The sequence below is a fragment of the Elephantulus edwardii genome, unplaced genomic scaffold (genome assembly GCF_000299155.1).
Source record: "Elephantulus edwardii isolate Elephantulus edwardi_28Jun2011 unplaced genomic scaffold, EleEdw1.0 scaffold00133, whole genome shotgun sequence".
Taxonomy (NCBI): domain Eukaryota; kingdom Metazoa; phylum Chordata; class Mammalia; order Macroscelidea; family Macroscelididae; genus Elephantulus; species Elephantulus edwardii.
This window is the reverse complement of record NW_006399883.1, coordinates 9,274,831-9,296,413: the sequence shown is the minus strand read 5'-3', so window position 1 is coordinate 9,296,413 and position 21,583 is coordinate 9,274,831. Positions and strand designations below refer to the sequence as shown.

The 21,583-nt window shown below is 41.0% G+C and overlaps 1 protein-coding gene across 1 annotated transcript in view; it reads right to left on the bottom strand.

The window, feature by feature from the left end:
- The window catches only part of TRAPPC10 (trafficking protein particle complex 10), a 130,319-nt gene extending 116,301 nt beyond the window's left edge, over positions 1 to 14,018 (bottom strand). Inside the window, exon 1 of the mRNA XM_006893947.1 lies at positions 13,952 to 14,018. Within this exon, the coding sequence (XP_006894009.1) occupies positions 13,952 to 14,018 (67 nt within the window). The remainder of the gene's footprint in view (positions 1 to 13,951) is intronic.
- Between the last annotated feature and the right edge of the window lie 7,565 nt (positions 14,019 to 21,583).

The following is a 21,583-nucleotide window of genomic DNA, read 5'->3' as shown; positions in this document are numbered from 1 at the left end:
TAATTATAGAAAAAAAAAAAGAAGGAAAGAAGAAAATTAAGAAAAGAACATAAGGAGAGAAAACTACAGGGGTTGTGAGGTAAGTAAACTAGAGGGAGCCAATAAGGAAATAAAGGAGTTATGGGCTATATTAGGGTCATGCAGTCTCTCAACCACTGCTGGTAGGTAAATCTTTAGATCAGATGCTCCTGAACAGAAGCAAATCAAGATAGACAAGTTATTTGTAGGCCAGAACAATTAGCTCTTTAATCATGTGAAGGCATACAAAAACTTTGCTGTTGCAAAAGTTCTCAAATTGGTAATTTGTAAATCCATTAAAAAATAAACAACTTCATCATCTTAAAACCAAAGTTTAGTTTATGTAGTAAAAAAGAGTGTATTAAGCCTTATACTCTTTTAAGAACTGTCAATATGGTTATGCTGAGTGAAATATCTCAGTCACAAAAAGACAAATACGACATAATACCACTGTTAGAAAAGAAGAGTGACATCGGGTTGGGGGAGAGTGAGAAAGAGGGGATAAATAATGTATACTGCATTGAAACAGATGAGGGAAGAGAACTGTTTAAAAGGGATATAGGATTAGATATTATTGTTTTTTCTTTTACTTTTCAAAAAGAAAAGCTAATTGTGCGTGAGGGGTGGTTGTCAGGGAGAAAAGTGCAACAATGAACAAATGGAAATCCAAAGTTTAGATAAACTTTCATTAAAATAAAGCTTGTTGAAGGAGTAGAAAACTTGGAATTTCTTCTGCAGAGAAAATGAAATCATGTTGACTTCAGCATTTCCAGTCTTAGATGGGTAAAGAATTTAGATTTATAGTGGCTTCACACATTATAATCATCCAATCACTTTCACACTTGACTTGTAAATGCCAATAAAGATAAAGTGTTGAAATAAGTCAATGTTTATTAACTGAAAATAAATATGGTGGACAATATAAGCTCCATTTACAAGTTTTTACAAGTTAAGAGTTTTATTTGTAATAACTGTCTTGGAGAAAACAGAATAATTAAAATGTTGCAAGTCTCTGTGGAATGAAATATAAATAAAGATAAACAATATGATTGGTCATAAAAAAAAGAACTGTCCATATGGGATCAAATTTACAACAGTCACTGGGACAGTAATTTTATGTTAATGAGGAAGGAATATCTCAGAAAGTAGGGGGAGAAGGGTTGCATAAATTGTATGGGTTGAATTGGTATGTTACACTGTGTAAAAAAAAAATGAGGAGGAAATAGACTTGTCCATCTTTCCTGGGCCATGTTATCAACTTTCAAGTTTTTGGAGGAAACAAATTGTTACAATTCCTTTCCAGGAAAAGACTGGTTTCTTTATGATGTCTTCCATATTTGATTGCTCCAGAGACTCATTAGATCTTAAAAAACTCAGACCCTTAATTATTTCATTTGTATAAGCCAAAATTTACTAGAAACATTTCAGAAACACATTTTGTAAATTAGATATGTGAACTCAAGTTCAAATAAAAAAAGAACATTTTCTACTTCTCAGTTATCAGTTCAAATCTACCTCAACTGGGCTATTATATTGAAAACACTGGTTCCCAAACCATGCACTAACGCATCTCAGAATATTACAGAAAACTCAGAGGTACTTGGGGTATTTTAAATTTTTATAGGAAAGAGCAATATTCAGCACGTTTCAGACATCACTTAAGGTAGTCTCAATTTCATTATTAAAGCATCTTAAGGGTAACACTGCATGGTTCAAAATTGGGAAGGGTGTACACCAGGGATGCATCCTGTCTCCACACCTTTTCAACATGTATGCAGAGCAGATTAACCGAGAGGCTGGACTCTATGAGGAGAATTGTAGCATCAGGATTGGTGGAAGATCTATTAACAATCTCCGTTATGCAGATGACACAGCCCTGCTTGCTGAAACTGAGGAGGACCTCATGCACTTGCTGCGAAGGGTCAAGGACTGCAGCCTTCAGTAGGGACTGAGGCTCAATGTCAAGAAGACAAAGATTCTCGCCACTGGACCAATTGGCAGCGTCAGGATGGATGGCGAAGAGATTGAGATTGTTCACAGCTTCAGTTTGCTCGGCTCCACAGTCAATACTCTTGGCACCAGCAGTCAGGAAATCAAAAAGCGTATCGCGATGGGAAAGTCTGCTGTTAGGGATCTCTCTAAAGTACTCAAGAGCAAAGGTGTCTCTCTGGAGACTAAGGTGCGCCTGATACAGGCCATGGTCTTTGCAATCGCTTGTTATGCATCAGAGAGTTGGACAATGACTAGGGAGGACAGAAAGAGAGTTAATGCCTTTGAGCTGTGGTGCTGGAGAAGAGTACTGAATGTACCATGGACTGCCAGGAAAACAAATTCATCTTGGAGAGGATTAAACCAAGCTGCTCCTTGGAGGCAAGGATTCTGGGGCTTCGTCTGACATACTTTGGACATGTTGCCAGGAGGGACGGGTCCTTGGAGAGGGACATCATGCTTGGGAGGGTGGAGGGACAGCGCAGGAGGGGAAGACCCTCTATGAGATGGACTGATTCGGTGACTGGGGTAATCAGGATGGGTGTGTCAAAGACAGTGTGGTTGGTGCAGGATAGAGCAGGGTTTAGGGCTGTTGTGCATAGGGTCGCTATGAGTCGCAAACAACTCAACGGCACATAACAACAACAACAACATATTCCCTTCAACAACCTGTGTTACTCAGATGCCACAACCTTGCTTGCTGAAACTGAGGAAGATCTTAAGTACTTGCTGTAGAAGATCAAGCACTGTAGCCTTCAATATGGATTGAAGCTCAACATCAAGAAAACAAAATTCTCACCAGTAAGCAGATTAGCAACATCATGATGGACGGTGAAGAAACTGAGATTGTTTACAGCTTTAGATTACTTGGCTCCACAATCAACACTCTTGGTACCAGCAGCCAGGAAATTAAAAAACAAATTGCATTGGGAAAGTCAGCTGTCAGGGACCTCTCCAGAGTATTGAAGAGCAACAATGCCAGTCTAGAGACTGACGCACGCCTGACCCAGGCCACGGTCTTCACAACTACATCCTATGTATCAGAAAGCTGGACAAATGACTAGGGATGATAAAAGGAGAATTGATGCCTTTGAGCTGTGGTGCTGGAGAAGAGTATTGAATATACCATGGACTGCTATGAGAACAAACAGGTTTGTCCTGGAGAGAGTGAAACCAGACTGCTCTATGGAGGCAGAATCTATGGATTCTGAAGCTCTGTTTGACATACTCTGAACATGCTGCCAGGATGGACCAGTTCTTGGAAAGAGATATTAAGCATGGGAGGGTGGAAGGACAGTGCAAGAAGAGAAGAACCTCCAATGAGGTGGACTGACTCAGTTACTGGAGTAATGGCAGTACATGTGTCAGAGACAGTAAAGTTGGCTCAAGACAGAGCAGGGTTCAGAGCTACTGTACACAGTGTCGCTATGAGTCGTAAGTGACTTGATGGCACATAACAACATATTCTCTTCGATAACATCAGTGTAGGGTTTGAGATAACTGGGATAAAAAGGTGTTGCTGCTTTTAGGTATCATCAAGTTGACTACCATTCATAGCGACCCTTTGAGCAAAGGATCTGAACATTATCCTATTCTCTGCCATCTTCACAGTCTCTGTCATGCTCAAGCCCATTGTGGTAGTCACTGTGTCAATCCACTTTGTTGAGGGTCTTCCTCTCTTTCAATGATCCTCTACCTTTGCCTCCTTTGTTTCCCAGGACTAGTTCCTCCCGAAAATATGCCAACATAAATGAGACAGTCTCACTATTTTTGACCCTAAGGAAGACTGGTTGCACTTTCCTTCAAGAGAGATTTGATTAAACATAATGTAAATTAAGGAATCTATGGAACACAATGTACATGCATGAAATACAGTATGCATGCATGATAAAAATATCAGTAATTTTTTTTATTTAAAAAAGATTTGCTTGTTCTTTTGGAAGTCCATGGGATATTCAATACTCTCCACCAACACCACACTTCAAAAGTATCAATTCTTCTGTCATCTTACTTCATTTTCCAACTTTCAGATACACCAAAAGCAACTGAAAATACCATGTCCTGGATCAGGCACACTCTATAGTCTTTAAATTGATACTGTTGCTCTTTAGCACTTTGGAGAGAGGTCCTGGACGGCAGATTTCTCTGATGAAACATGTCTTTTCATTTCTTGACTGTAGTTACCATGAGTGTTGACTGTGAAGCTAAGTAAAATGAAGTGATTCACAACTTCAATCTTTTCTCCATCTATCTTTATGTTGCTTATTGGCCCAGTAGTGAGGAATTTTGTTTTCTGGATGTTGAGATGTAATCCAAACTGAAGGCTGTAGTCTTTGCTCTTCTTCAAGTCTCTCTTCAATTCTGATGCCACATTCTTCCTCATATAGTCCAGCTTCTTAAATTATTTGTTCAGCACAAAATAAATTGGCATGGGGAAAGTACCACAAAAAAAGAAAAAAATAGAGGTTGACAGTGTTCCAATATAATTCTGAGATGTAAAAAGCTATGAAGGACCCAATAAATACACATATTTCATTATTACGTACTTATTAATAACTTAAAGACATTTTTCTTTCCATTTATATGTATTAGTCCATTTCAAACAGGTACTAAGTTGTTAAAAGATAAATACTAAATTACATGGCTCTGACCACTTAACCTAAGGATGGGTGGATCATAACAAATTGTGGCTAACCTTGAAAAGAATAGGAATCCCAGAATACCTGATTGTGCTCATGTGAGACACCTACACTTACACCAGGAGGTAGTCATCAGAACAGAGCAACAAAACACCGCACAGTTCAAAACCAGGAAAGGAGTGTGTCAGGGATGTGTCCTTTTTCCATACCTTTGCAATCTGTATGCAGAACAGACTGGACTTTATGAGGAGGGATTATCAGGACTGGAAGAAGACTAATCAACAACCTATGCTATGCAGACGACACACCCTTATTTACTGCCACTGAGGAGGAACTGAAGCATCTGCTGCAGAGAGTCAAGAACTGTAGTTTGCAATATAGATTGAAGCTCAACATCAAGAAAACAAAGATTCTCTCCAGTGGGTCAAATGGCAGCATTTTGATAAATGGAGGAGTTTGAGAATGTTAACAATTTCAGCTTGCCCAGTTCCACAATCAACACTCTTAACACCAGTAGTCAGGAAATCAAAAGATGAATTGCATTAGGGAAATCTGCTGTTAGGGCCCTCTCCAGAGTGCTGAAGAACAATGATATCAGCTTAGAGAGTAAGGTGTGCCTGATCCAGAACAAGGTCTTCACAATTGCTTGGTAGGCATGAGAGGGCTGGATGAGGACCAAGGACGACAGAACAATAATTGATGGTTTTCAGTTGTGGTGATGGAGAAGAATACTGAACATACCATGGACTGCCAAGATAACTAACAGGTCTGTCCTAGAGAGGGTAAAAGCAAGCTGCTCTCTGGAGGGAAGGATTTGAGACTCCATCTCACATACTTTGGGCATGTAGCTAGGAGGAATCCATTTTTAGAGAAGGATGTCATTCTTGAAGGGTCAAGGGACAGAGCAGAAGAGGAAGGCCTCAGATGAGATGGACTGACACAATAACTGGGGTAATGAGGGTAGATGTTTCAGCGACAGTGAGACTGGCTCAGGATAAGACAGGGTACAAATCTATTGTGCAAAGGGTTGCTAAGAGTCGAAGTCTACTCAACAGCACATAACAACAACAACACTTAATAGTTAGAGCAGCTGCTCTGCAGAAGGAAGATAGGCACTCTCCTCCCATGTTATTTACAGCCTCTGAAAATCAGTTGGAGGGTTAGCTAGATGTTGGTTCCAACTTGATGGTACACAACACACACTTACTAATACCTACCAGAAGTTTCACAGGAGAAAGCTGTGGCAGTCAGACGATATAAAGATTACCGTTGTTGGGCACCAATGAGTTGGTTCTCATTCACAGTAGCCCAAAGTACAACATAATCAAACACTACCCAGTTCTGTGTTTTCCTCTAAATGGTTGTTATGTTTTGCCCAACTTTAACAGTAACTAGGTCAATCTATCTTGTTAAAGTGCTTTTTTTTCCCTCTCTTCACTGATCCTCCATTTTTCCAAGCATTAAGACCTCAAGGGACTTGTCCCAACTGATAACATGTCCAGGGCACCTGAGACAAAGTCTTGCTATCCTTGTTTCTATGGAACCCTGGCAGTATTTATTTTAAGCGAAATGTGTTTATCCTTTTGGCAGAATACTGGAGAACATTCAATATTCTTTGCAAACACCACTAATTCAAGGACATCAATTCTTCAGTCTTCCTCTTTCATTGTCCAGCTTTTTGCATGTATCTGAAATGACTGAAATTACTAGGGCATGGGTCAAAGGTATTTCAGTTCTAAAAACAACAGCTGCCTTTTGCCCTTTAAAGAGGACTTTCACAGCAGATTAACTCAATACAATACATGATTTGATTTGACTGCTGCTCCCATGAACATTAATTACAGATCCAAGTAAAATCAAATATTTGACAATTTCAGTGTTTTCTTGATGTTTGTTATTGGTCTGGTTGTAAGAACTCTATCATGATGTTGCTATGGGCCCATTTGTGAGAATTTCTGATGTGTGTAATTCATGCTGAAGGCTGTCTTTGAGTTTCACCAGTAAATAGCCTCATTTTCAGCAAGCAGGGTTGCATCATCTGTAGACTGCAGGTTTTTAATAAGCCATCTTCCAATCCTGAATAAACATCATGAAAGGATATAGCTCTGCTCATTCCTGATTTTGAACCACATAGTATCCCTTTGTTCTGTTCTGTGGTGCAATGGGTTTATTGTTCAAAATGGCTTTGAGTTTCCACATGGTTGGACAGGATTATTTAAATAAAATGTATTATCAATCCATGAGAAGTATGGCTAGTTTTGCCATCCTGCCAGGTTTAAATTGAGCAAAATCAGCAACTGTAATTGGGAATCTCACTACTAGCAATGAAGAAGCAGAGCGACACAATAAATGTCCTTCAAGGCCAGAGATGACTACACCTCAGTTATACCGAGACTTAAACAAGAGCAGCAGCAGTGACAGTGAAGAACCAGAAATCAACATGAGGCAGAGGTGATTTGGAACTGAACCCCCATGGAGCTAGAGCCAACGGCCTTCACCCAAGCTTGAGAGAAGGCAAATTTTATTGGGGGTTAGAGTGAGGGAGCAACACCAAAACTGGCAGGACTAAGTTTTGTAAGGTGCTCTGGGGCCCAAGTGGTAAAGCGCTGCACTGCCAACACAAAAGCACCAGCTGCTCCATGGGGAAAACATGGGCAATCTCCTCCCTTATGATTTTAACAGTTCCTGAAAACCCACTGGAGGGTCAGCTATGAGTTCGTTCTAAGTTGGTGGTATATAACAAGAGAGCTTTGTAAGGCATATCTAAGCTGTTAGGCCAAAGGTCAAAGGGTCTATAAACAAGCTTGGAAAGCTATCTTGACTGAGGAATTGTATCTTGTTGCCAACATGAATTATAACCTGTTAACTTCCCTAATAAACACCATAATTGTTCAGTATGGTTCTGTGAGTTCTGCATGACCACTGCAACAGATTACAAATCCATGAATAGAGCAGTGAGAACCTAGGGAGGGACAGCTGGTGATAGGATTCATAGAAATAGGTACAGGAAGTGTGCAGGAATGTCTGATCTAGTGAATTCTGTGCTGGGGTGTTGCTAACAAGGAGAGTTCCCCCTTGTGGTGTTAGGGGAGGTCAGACCTGGCCACCCTCATGTCACCCAGACTCTCTGAAAAAAATGTTCCAACAACTGAATCTTGGTCTCTGTACAGGTTCTACATTCAATACAGCAAAATCAAGTGTTTGCTAATTCCCATTCTTTTAATGACAACCATAATGAATTATGATCCAGAGTTAAACGCCTTTGCATAGTCAAGAAAACACAAACAAGCATCTTTGTGATATTCTCTGCTTTCAGCCAAGATTCATCTGACATCAGTAATGATATTTATTATACACTATGGGGAATTCTACTCTGTCCTACAAAACTGATCTATATGAGTCAGAAGTGATTCAAAACCAACAGGTATTCTTTAATTAATACATGTAGTTCCTGACATATTGTCAGTTCTGACATAAGTTGAATACCTTTTTTTCCTTTTCATTTATTTATATTGCCTTTTTTTATTATTATTATTTTTGTGTGCATGTACCGTCAAATCAGATCTGACTGGTACAGGAGGAGATTGTCCCTCCTTCCCCAGCAGAGCATCTGGTGGATTCAAACTGTTCACCTCTGGGATTGTAGTTGCAGCTCCTTGCCACTAGGCCACCAGAGCTTCCCCTATATTGCCTTTTATTATCAAATCTTTATAAATCCAATCTGGTTTTGAGCACTACAGATAATACATATAATCATATGGATATATTTTCATATTATATACCATACATACACTAATAAGATGCACAAAAAGAAAAAAAGCACAGGCTGTTTTCAGTGCAGTTTGTCCTAACTACCTGTATTAGATCTTTTTAGCCAAAAAAGCTGAAAGAGTAATGAGATGTTAAAGGCACAAGTTTATGAATGTTCATTAGCAGTTTTTCTTGAGCACTGAATAATCAATAGTTTTCAACAGTTTCAAACATTATTCTCAGTGCTGTATATGTATTTATTCTTTTAACCTCTATATCTAGCCTTTGTGATTACAGGGCTCTTGCTGTTTCACAGATGTGAAAACTGAGATCCAGAAAGATTATATAACACAGTCACATATCTGTCATAATAATGTGAGGCTGAACACTGTGACAAGATGTGTCAAATGTGTTAATGGTTGGTTACCCAATGCGGACAGAGAGTGAGGTAGAGCTCCCTGATTAAAACAAGCGTGGAAGGAGGAGTGGCATCCACTTCCATAATAGCTTGCCTCCGGAAACCCTATGAACCTGGAGAGAGGAAGAAAGGCACCCAAGCGTAGAGGACTCTCCTTCATAGGGTCACTATGAGTCGTCTGCGACTCGACGGCACTTAACAACAACAATATGCATACAAAGAAATGACATGTAAAGCGAGTTACAGACAGTTCATAACGTCTTTCATCTTTGCCCTCCAAATATACTGTATGAAACAACTGAGGTTTCCTAAGGAGAAAATTCCCATTTACTAATCATTCATTCAGTATTAGTGCAAGAATTCAACATGCACCAAGGTCTCCATATCAATGTATCAACTGAAAGAAAATAGAATGAAGCTGATAAAGCTATTAACTCACAAGTACCATATTTTCAATTTTGGTGAAAAAGTGCAATGTGTAGATATAATAATTAAAACTGTTAACATAAAAGAAAAAGAACAACAAAAACAAATCTAACCAAGTACATGGCATTATAGAACTGCTAATTTTGTTTAGCTTTTTTCTTTCAAAGTTTATAACAGATTTAGTCCTAGAAATGAAGAAACAAAACAATACAGACAATATAAAATGCATCTGGTAAAAATAAATAGTATGGATCATGAGTACTGGTTATTTTCAGATACTCTAATATCCACAAGGGCATTCTCAGTTTCCATGTAGAAGACAGTGTACCTTCAAAGCAGTAATCACACAGTCTATCAGGGGAAACTCTGATGCTGAACAAATTTTTAAGGAGCTTCCAGACTAGGACAGATCTAGTAAGGGAAGTCTGATGATCTACTTGAGAAAATTAGCCAGTTGATCACAATGAATCATGAGGAGAGAGCAGGCCGGTCATCACTCTGTTCTGATGTGTTGTGCATGGTGTCACCATGAGGCAGGGTGTACTTAATAGACACTAACAATAATAATACAATTCTATGTTCACAGCATGAACTATTTTGGGTATGGTGTCAAAGTCAGCAAAGAAAAAAAAAATAGAGAAATGAAATGGCATTAACTGTGTCTGTTGAGTAAGATAGCTGAAAGAGGAACCCTTCTTTCCTAACATATCCTTGGATCAGATACCAAGTCTTTGTTCCAAGATTGAGAACTGACCCTGTGATCAGTTCTAAACTAAATTTTAAATTTAGATCAAATGGATCTGTTGGAATTGTTTCAGTTTCCCTGGGCATTTTTCAAGATTGATAAATTATATTATTGGTATTCAAACTGCTATGATGGGGTCATTCATCACCCAACCTCACGGCAATAAGAGAACTACTAGCTAAACAGAGTCTCTCTGCTTTTCAGAATCACTCTTCTGTGTTTACAAATTTTTAAACAGTCTTAAGTAGCCCCATTCTGGGCTAATAAGCCTATCCGCCCTGAAGACATCTGGGCATGATATTAGGAAACTTCTCATTATGGGGAAAAAATTCATTAAAAGCTTTAAGTTGCTCCAGAGTACTATAAAAACACCTTAGTAATGTTTAACTGATAATCTAACAGATTTACTTTGGGGATATTTCAGTCTTCTTTTATCTATAAATAAACAGTTCCCCAATTTACCAAAATTTCCAGTACCAGTTGTTGATGAGTTAACTCTAACCCGATGTGTGTTAGAATACAACTGTGCTACAGGGTTTCCAACGGTGGATTTCTAGGAAGTAAATCACCAAGTCTTTCTTCCAGGATACCACTGAATAGACTCTAACCTCCAACCTTTCTATAAGCAGTCATGACTTAACTGATTACACCAACCAAGGGCTCCTTTCTCTAGATATGACAACACTCTTAATTCTAGGTTTTTGTTTATGTTCTTATTAGTACCATCTACTATAAATAATTACAGCACCTAATTTAGTGATCTCCTGCACAGGTGTTCACCCACAGATATGCAATGTTTTGATTTACAAATCTGGTAATAAAAAGCAACAATGAAAACTAAAAAAAATTAGGTATTCAACCTATGTCAGACCTGACTTAAAACTCTTGGAAGACAACCAGCCCTACTGTAAGGTATGGGGATATATCTGTACTTCTCAGAAAGGTCTAAGCAGGTAAGGTGACTTCCTTTTCACTAAAGCAAAATGTGAGATATTTGAAAACAAGTATAAAGTCTACTTCCATTTTAAATGAACAAGAAACGGACAGTAGAAGAGTGCTGTTGTTGTGCACAATTGAGTTGGAGCTGACCCTCCATTAGGTTTTACAAGAAGCAGTAAGTCACATATGAGGAACTGACCATCCTTCTCCTGTGGAGCAAATGGTGGATTTGATCTATGTGCCTTTAGTATTGTAGTGCAGAGCATTACCACTAAGATATCAGAGCTCCCTAGAGGAGTGTAGTATGTAAATTAAGTACCCAGGAAGATGTGAGGCAATATTTCAAAGAAAGCTTAAATACACTTGAAAATGTTACAGACTCAGATGAGAACCATGTGCATAATAACAAAGGTTTTTAAAGAATACATTCGTTTCTGAGCAGATTTTTTCAGCAGTTTCTCCCTACTTCTTTCTAGATGAATTACACTAGCTTCTCACTTGAAAGAATGTATGCTTAAAGAGGGGAACAAAGATAAAAGATGGTATGATATGAGACCAAAACAGCACTTACCAAAGCTTTAGGTCCAAATAAACCAATATGTTATTTCAACTGTGAACTATGAGGTTAGCTCTTCTAAAAGTTCAAGAAGATCATTACTTTTAAAGAGATCTTCCTATATTTCAAGTTAACTTTCTCTAACATTTACTGAAGTCACTTTTCTCTTCTGAGACACTAGAGAGTGAAAAGTTGAGCCTTCTAAGATTGCAATAGCATCAGAAAATTTGCTCATTAAGCTTTCAAGACGGGGGTAGGGTGGGCTGGAAGGGAGACCTCACTGTTATATGGAATTCTAATGAAATCTGTTGAAAAAGAGAACTCAGGATATTTGCCAACTGGCGGTCTTATCCAAGACTCTGCTCCTTCAGAGGTACAAAGAGAAGACAGAAGTATACTATATACAAATGATCAAAGGAGGGAAAGCCAAAGGAATCTGCTTATACACACGCACACATTCTAGAATCTTGGCTGACATACACTTAAATAGCACAAACCTTTCTGTTGTTGTTTGGTGCCAGTCAGTCAAATATGACTCCCAGCTACCCTCTAGGGAACAGAGCTGAACCTGGCCTATCTTCACAGTCTCTGACATGCTTGAATCCATTCTTACAGTCACTGTGTCAAGCCATCTTGAGGGTCTTCCTCTCTTACTCTGACCCTCTACCTTTCCCAGCATATATTTTTTCAATGGCTGGTCTCTTCTGACAACAGGAACAAAGTATAAGAGATGAAGTTTCACTATTTCTGCCACAAATAAACTCCCTAGTTGCACTTCTTTCAAGACAGACTTATTTGTTCATTTGGCGGTCGATGGGATACTCAGTACTTCTCTTCAACTCCACAGTTCAAAGGCATCGACTCTTCTGTCATGCTTATTCACTGTCCAACTTTCAGATGCATAGGAAGCAAATGAAAATACCATGGCTTGGAATAAGCACACACACCTTTGTCTTTAAAAGAATATCCTTGCTCTTTAGCTATGTGGAGAGGTCCTTGACAACAGATTTTCCCAGTGTGACACATCTTTTCATTTCTTGATTACTATGTTGATTGTGGATCCAAGTAAAATGAAATCATTAGTCAACTGATACTGTCTACTGTTCTAGCAGTGGGATAACAAATTCTACTAAATCGTCAAAACTGAATTCAATACAATTATAGGAACTTCCTCTTCAGAAGGGTACTCTACAATGCCTATTCAAACATATTGCTATTAAGATGTAAGCAAGCTAAGAGGTCTAATAGAGGAGGGGCACAAGGTGCACAGCCATAAGAAAAACAGAATGACCCGGAAAGAGAATGTTCCTACAGGCCTATTGCCCAGGTTTTGCTAGAGGGTGCAGAGAAGCCTTTTTTTTTTTTTTGGGGGGGGGTAGTTTGAAAAAACCAAACTACATAAATTTATAAAGATACAGAGCACAGCCCAAAGTCCTAACTCCTTACCTTGAAATACCTCTCTGCAAGTTATCAAAATGTCAACATCTCAATATATCCCTTAAGACCAGGGTTTTAAGAAGTACTGAACTCTAAAGGCACGATAATAAAAAAGGAAAAAGTTCCTTTGAGTATGTATTAAAAGTGACCAAAAGAAAAATTGACAGGCAAAACAGAGTCAGCAGTGGCTGTCTAGTGTAGTCAAGAACGTGGATTTGCAAGTCAAACTGTCTGTGGTGGAGCAGCTCACCTAACCTGAGCCTCCCTTTCTCACCTGTGAATGTGGGGTTTTCTCAGCTGTGAAATTGTCTCACAGACTTAGAATACTCTGGTGAAGATCTGAGATACTGCGTCCTGGTTGGCGGTCAGCCTCAGTCAGTACGAGGTGTCACTCTCGTCAAAGCCCAGTGTACCCAAATGCATTGCATCGGATGGCTCTATTTTAACACTACGCTCAAGTCATGCAAGTCTGGAACTTGCAGTGTAATAAATGCATCCAAATTTCCTCAACGCTTGAAACCCTGAAGGCCACTGAGACCTTCCCAGGGAGAATGGAGCGCCTGAAAGAAACCACCCCTTCGGTCGTTCGGAATGTGGTCGGCCCCCACGACTCGCCCTCGGTGTTGGCAGTGTGTCCGTGTCCCCAGCGGGGTCTGAGCTAGTTCTACCCGCTAGATAACAAACAGCAACGAAACACCGCGTGGACCTTGTGAAAAGTGGCTCGAGGCGGGGTGAGATGTCACGCGAGGTCAGCGCAGGTGCTGCCTGCTCGCTGTCAAATCGCACCGAAACGTCCCACTGACCCTCCAGGAGGGTCGGAAGACACCTCGGAGGAAGAGCAGGAGGTTGCCGCGAAGGGGTCGGAGGTCACTGTCACTGCCACTGCCAATGCCGCCGCCCTGGGCCACACCTCCAGGAAGCGATTCGGGTGCACCGCGCTCACAGAGCTGCTGGGGTGCAAGGGGTACAGCGAGAGGAACCTGAGCTCTCGGCGCAACGGCCGTCACCTGCCCCCGTGCAGGATAAGCACTCACAGGTGACGATAGGCTTGTTCTCCATGGTGTAGATCACCGGAGGCTGCGGCTCCTCAGGAGCGTCCATGGGCGTCCGGCGTCACCGGTCCGGTCCCCCGAGCCCCATGGGCAGCCCCGAGGCCGCGCCAGGCCCAGCCCGAGCCTGAGCGGCGCCGCTGGCCACGACAGCGACGCTCGCCGGGCCCGCGAGGGAGCTCCTCGCCGGTCGCGCCGCCGCTGCCGCCCCTCTGCCGGCCGCGTCCACTTCCGGTTCGGCGCCGGAGCATTACCACTTCCGGGGAGCGCAGGGCTTAAAGGGGAGGGGTCTTGCGCCATGCTGACCTCCGACGAAAAGGAGGCGGGAGGGTTGTCTCTGCGACCCGGGAAGGCGAAAGCCTGCAGAGAAGCAAGCAGTGGTGGGATCTAGATGGCTCAGGTTCTAGAATGCAACGGCACTGGGACTGAAACGAGTTTTCACCAAAGTTACTTCTTTTTCTTATATAAATGTATGTAACACATTTGCCAATTCAACATTTTCTCAGGTATACAATTTAGATTGACATGGGTACTCTGATGGCCTTGCAGGTACCGAGTTGTGCTGCCAACCCAAAGACCATGTCCACCAGAGGCTCCGCCCGCCGGTAAGAGATAGTCTTCTCCCGATTTTCACCCTCGGAAGTCCAGTGGTTTGTTATGGGTCGGTTCTGACTTGATGGCTGTGACTTTGAAGGACTGTGATGTTGATTTTTCTATTTCTATGCCACCACTAACACTCGGTAAGAGGGTTGGGGGACCCACACCAGTGACACCGTCAGAAAGGGCGACCTCAGAAGAGCTATGAAATTCTTGAGCAATATTCCAGAGAAATTAATCATTTATTTTAAAAAAATATCCTCGTCGTTGGTCATAACAAAAACTTTTTTTTTCCTGGCAAAATAAACCTGCAAGGTTAAAACAACCAAACTTACTGCCATCCCTTCAATTCATAGAGACTTTGCAGAGAGTTTCCTAGGTGGTTAACCTTTGCAGTAGACTGGCACATCTTTCTCTATCTGAGTTTGTGTTGTTGTTAGGTGCCATAGTCAAGTACTACTCATAATGACCCCATGAACAACAGTTCTAAATCCTATCAGGCTGTGTGCTATCCTGGCCATCTCTGATACACTTCAGTGCATACTGCACTCACCATGTCAATCCATCTCACTGGGTGTCTTCTTGATTTCACTGACTCCCCATCTTTCCAACTATGCTGTCCTTTTTCACAGAATAGCCTCTCCTAGCCACAGGTGCATAGTATGAAAGACACAGCTTTGGCATCCTTTGGGTTAGCAGCACAACTCCCTATGAATTAGGCCATCAGAGCACTCCTCCATAACCATTAGGGGTGTTTTTATACTCAGTGATTTTGTTAAACTTTCTGTTGTTTTAGCTACAAATTACAGTTAAGTAGTGTTTGTGTCTCTAAAGCAATAAAGTTTTTCAGGATAATGTAATTAAAGGGAAACCGCTACCATGGAATAGAGCACCACTCTAGGGACCCTGTAGAACAAAACAGAACTGTTTCCAAGGCTGAAATCTTTATGGAAGGAGCCCTGTGGCACAGCAGTGAAAGGGTCTAACCCTGACACACACCTTCCTGATTTTAAACCATGAAGTAAGCCTTTTGCTGTCAAATTACTGACACTTGTATAGCCTTGCAGCCAAGAGCCATCGGACTTCAGCAATCCCTGTTGCAAGTTCTCGTCTAAATCTGACAGTTCCCTATTGATAGACTACTGCAACCTACATTACTACCTTGTGCGGCACCAACTTGGCATGTCACTGAAAACATTTTGGCCATTAAAAAATTTAGCATTTAATTAACTGTATGATACAGAAGTTCCTCTCCCCTATATTTACTCAATAGAAATGAAAACACAAATTCATAAAAAGGTTTGTATTTATATGTTAATAACAGCCTCACTCATAATAGTGAAAAACAAGAAATTCAAATATCCAACAATGTCTGAATGAGGTTTTGTTGTTTAAATAGTATATTCATATGTTGTGTTCTCAGCAATAACAAGAAACAATTGACATAAAAAATTGGTATCAATTGATATGTTGTTGTTAAGTGTCGTCAAGTTGTAGACTACTCATAGCAACCCTATGAATGAAAGACCTGAACACTTGTATAACTTTCATTGCTTCTCAAAGTCCATAGAGCTTCCAAAGGCAAACTATTTTAGAAGTGGATGCTACTCCTGCTTCCAAGCCTATTTTAATCTAGGAGCTCTACCAAACACTGTCCACCATCGGTAACCATTTGACACATCAGTGTCACAATGATTAGCATCACAGCAACCACACTTACTTCTGAAAAGCAAATTGAAAGACCAGTGCTATACTACTTAGAAGAATGTTTAACCAAAATCAGTTAAAACCAGGAATGGGAGTATATATATTGTGTTTGGTTTCTTTTCTTTTCTAGAACCAGTAACATAAATCTATAGTGATATAAATTACAACAATGATTTCCCAGGTTGAGTTGGCCTTGGGGAACTGGTGAGAGTAGCATGAAGGAACTTTCTGGAATAATAGAAATGTTCTCTGTCTTCACTGAAGTGATGATTTCAAGGGTGATGATGTTTGCCAAAACTCTCTGATTGATTTTTATTTTGTTTATTCCTCAACAACATTGATTTAAAAAAAACAACAACTAGTAAACGAGTGCTAAGTAGAAAATATTGAAATGATGAAATATACTGTTGTTGTTGTTGTTGTTGTATGCCGTTGGGTCACTTACAACTCATAGCGACCCTATGTACAACTGCCCTATGCCCTACTCTATCCTACGCCAATCTTGTCTTTGATACACCTACCTCCATTACCCCAGTCACTGAACCAATCCATTTCATTGAGGATCTTCCTCTCTTGCACTGTCCCACCACCCTCCCAAGAATGATGTCCCTGTCCAAGGTTCCTCTTTGAAACATGTCCAAAGTATGTCAGATGAAGCTTCAGAATCCTTGCCTGCAAAGAGCAGCCTGGTTTCACCCTTACTAAGATGAACCTGTTTGTTCTCCTAGCCGTTCATGGTACATTCAATACTCTTCTCTTCTCCAGAACCACAAAACTCAAAGGCATCAATTATTTTATCATTCCTGGTCACTTTTCAGCTTTCTGATGCATAGCAAGTAATTACAAAGACCCTAACCTGGATCAGGCACACCTTAGTCTACAGTTTGACATCGTTGTTTTTCAGTACCTTGGAGAGTTTTCTGACAGCATACTTTCCCAATGCAATTAGTCTTTTGACTCCCTGGCTGCTGGTACAAAGAGTGTTGATTGTGGAGTAAGCAAACTGAAGCTGTTAACAATCTCTGTCTCTTCATTGTCTATCATTATACTGCCAATTGGCCCTGTGGTGGGAATTTTTGTTTTCTTGATATTGAACTTCAATCCATATTGAAGGCTGCAATCCTTGACCTTCTGCAGCAAGCACCTCAGTTCCTCCTCAGTTTCAGCAAGCAGAGTTGTGTCATCTGCAGAACGCAGATTGTTGATGAGTCTTCCTTTAATCCTGAAGCCACATTTCTCCTCATATAGCCTAGCATCCCAGATAATCTGTTCTGCGTATAGATTGAAAAGGTATAGAGATAGGACACATCCCTAGCATACACCCTTCCCAATGTGCAGTGTTTCCTTGCTCTGTTTTGACGACTGCTTCCTGGTCCAAGTATAGGTTTCACTTAAGCACTATCAATTATTTTGGAATTCCCATTCTTCTCAGAGTTAGCCACAGTTGGGAATATGTAGATTGGAGAATAAATGCTTTAGGGAGTCAAGTAAAGAGACTCATGGGATTACTGTGGCCCAGTGGCTCCAAAGGACTCTAAGTACAGCCCATGTCCCTTGAAGCGGGCTGTAAATCCACAGCAGCTGCCCATGGACATGGCACTGGCTTCCAGGGCAGGTCTCACAGATCCAGAAGCATAAATCCAGAATTTACCCAGCACATCTCAAAGCCTCCGGCTGAAGGTAAAATAACAGTTCTAAATTGGCTTTGGGTCCAACTGGAATGCTTAGCTACATCATGCTACGTGAGGTCATAAAAGTGAGTCTCACAGGTGATATGGAGTCTGAATTGCTAACTGCCAGGCTTCCAGGTCCAAGGTAGAATGAGAACCCTCCTAACAGGTAAGTTTTCACCACTAAGACACAGAGTAAGAAGGAAGCCCTTGCCCTCTATTAGTTCTTAGGGCTTTCATTCCTAGAGTGCAGCTGGATGGAGGGAGGTTGCTTGTTGTTATGTGCTGTCGAGTCACCTGCAACTCATAACGACCCTAAACCCTGCTCTATCCTGTGCCAGTGTCACTGTCACCGACATACCTACCCCGACTACCCCAGTCACTGAATCAGTCCACCTCATAGACTCCTACACTGTCCTCCCACTCTCCCAAGCTGAATGTCTCTCTCCAAGGATGAGTTTATCCTTGCAACATGTCCAAATTATGTCAGACAAAGCTTCAAAATCCTTGCCTCCAAGGAGCAGGCTGGTTTTTCCCTGGATGAGATGAGCCTGTTCATTTTCTTAGCAGTCCATGGTATATTCAATACTCTTCTCCAACACCACAGCTCAAAGGCATCAATTCTCCTTCTATCTTCCCTAGACATTGTCCAGCTCTCTGATGCATTGCAAGTGATTGCAAAGACCATGGACTGTATCAGGCACACCTTAGTCTCCAGAGTGACATCATTGCTCTTCAATACTTTGGAGAGGTCTCTAACAGCAGACTTTCCCATCACAATATGTCTTTTAATTTCCTGGCTACTGGTGCCAAGAGTGTTGACTGTGGAGCCAAGCAAACTAAAGCTGTGAACAATCTCAATCTCAGTCTCTTCACCATCCATCCTGATGCTGCCAGTTGGCCCAGTGGTGAGAATCTTTGTCTTCTTGACATTGAGCCTCAATCCATATTGAAGGCTGCAGTCCTTGACCCTCTGCAGGAAGCGCTTCGGGTCCTCCTCAGTTTCAGCAAGCAGGGTTGTGTCATCTGCATAACTCAGATTGTTGATGAATCTTCCTCCAGTCCTGAGGCCACATATCTCCTCATACAGCCCAGCCTCCCTGATAACCTTTTCTGCATATGGATTGAAAATGTATGGGGATAGGACACATCCCTGGTGTATGCCCTTCCCAATTTTGAACCATGCAGTGTTTCTTTGCTCTCTTCTGACGACTACCTCCTGGATAGAGGGAAGAGGATGGTGAAAAAGGTGATGGACTTTGCCAACGACATTCCTGCAGGGGGATCAAGACATTGGTATAGAGGAGATCTAGAATTCACTCTTCTACAAGTTCCCTAAGGGAAATCTTAAATGGTCACATTTTTAAAAGAATCACTATAATTTTTGCACTATTGATATTTTGAACCATTTTATAGGGTGTTAGATATTTTCCCCCACCATGTTCAGAGAGCTCCTCCAAAATCTGATCTTACCTAAAATGGTAAATTCACTCAACATGCTTACATGCTTCTCACAATTATAATGTACCTTGTTGTTAGGTGCCATTGAGTCGATTACAGCTTCCAGACACACACAAATATACATGCACATGCACACATGTCCATATATGTGTGCTGCACAGATATACACCAACACACATGGGTATATATACAAACCCACTTGTACACCTCTGCACACATGTCTTTATATGTACATATATATACTCATGTTCATGTATGTATACACATGCATACATAAATACATATACATGTGTCTGCATTGATGCAACTGTGTATTACTATACACATGAAAGTATAAATAAATATGCCAATGTACATGTGCATACACTTAGTGGAAAGGGCCATTCCAGTTGTATGTGACACAGAGCATGAAAGGGCAGGAGAAGTTGGAGACAGGCTAGTGAGTGATTTGGGGATGTTGTGGAAATTTGCTTTTGTAGGTTCCATAGACACAGGACCCTTGTGCAGGTGCTTCATTGAGGGAGTACTCCCAGAAGAAAGCTGTGAGAAGAAGGCAGAACAGAGCAGTGAGAGATCAAGCCTAGATGTAGCTTCATGAGGTCTAGGCTCAGCCTGAACCCAAAAAGGATTCTGGCACTTGTATATGGCCACTCAAAGGCAAGGGAGGTGGAGCTTGATTGTTAGGTTGTTATCCCCTGATACACACAAGTCTTCCCATCCTCCCGCCCCTCATTCATCATGCAGTTCTTAACCACAATCCTCCCAGACATCTCAGGCAAGGCAGTTGTTGTTAGGTGCTATCAAGTCGAGTATGACGCATAGTGATCCTATGAACAACAGATCTGAACCCTGTCCTATCCTGGGCCATTGTCACACTTCCTGACATATTTAAGTCCATTCCTGCAGTCACCGTGTCAATGACTTGGCCAAGGTCTTCCTCTCTTTCACTGTCCCTCCATATTCCCAAGCCTGGTGTCCTTCTCCAAGGAATAACCTCTCCCAGCAATATGCCCAAAGTGTGTGAGATGAAGCCTTTATCATGTTTGCCTCCAGGGAGCACTCTGGCTGTGCATTTTCCAAGACAGTTTATTCTTTTGGAAGTCCATGGAATATTCAGCACTCTTCTCTAATAGCATAATTTAAAGGCACCAATTCTTCTTCTGTCATCTTTAGTCATTGTCCAGCTCTCAGATACATAGTAACTGACTGAAAAGACTATGAATCAGCCCTCAAACTGACATCATTGCACCTCAATCATTGGGAGAGGTCCCTGACTACAGACTTTCCCAGTATAATTTGTCTCCTGATCTCCTAATTGCTGGTCTCAAGTGTATTGATTGTGGATCCAAGCAAGATGAAGTCGTTAACTGTCTCTGTCCATCATGATGTTGCCTATTGGTCCAGTAATGAGGATTTTTGTTTTCTTGATATTCAGATGCAATCTGTATTGAGCGTTGCAACGTTTTACCTTCTGCAGCAAATACTTCAAGTCCTCACTTTCAGCAAGTAAGATTGTATCATCTGCATAACAAAGATTATGGTGTCTGCCTCCAACCCTGATGCCACATGAGTGGGCATGGTACAGTGAACCTGTAAAAAATATCTAGGCACACCAACAGCATCTGCTACCCTGCTGCTTTCTGCTACTATAAAATGAGGATAGGAACTAAATTCATAGACCATAAAAAAATAAAAGAAGAAAAATTCATGAGAAGGTTCTTATTAAGCTATAAAATCATACACAAATGTAAATATCGTGAGGACTCTCCTTCATAGGGTCGCTATGAGTTTCCTGCGACTCGACAGCACTTAACAACAGTATATTTTAAAAATTCATATTGATTTGCGTATACAATTTGTATACATTATATTTCATACTTTTCGTCACTCACATTGTGTTTCATTCCCATGCATTGCATTTTAAGAAATTAATCACCTTTGAACTATGCCCACCATTACTCCATCTTTTCAGGTCCCCACCAGATCTTCCCATTTCCTTTACCATTTCCCTCTATCCTACAATTGTGCGACACCGTGATTATCTGCCCATTCTCACCCCTCTTGTACCCCTATATACATTTTACTAGTTGTTCTTCTATTTTTACAATAATGATCTTATACAGTATTTGTCCTTAAGAGACTGAGTTAATTCACTCAGCATAATGTTTTTCAGTCTCTCCCA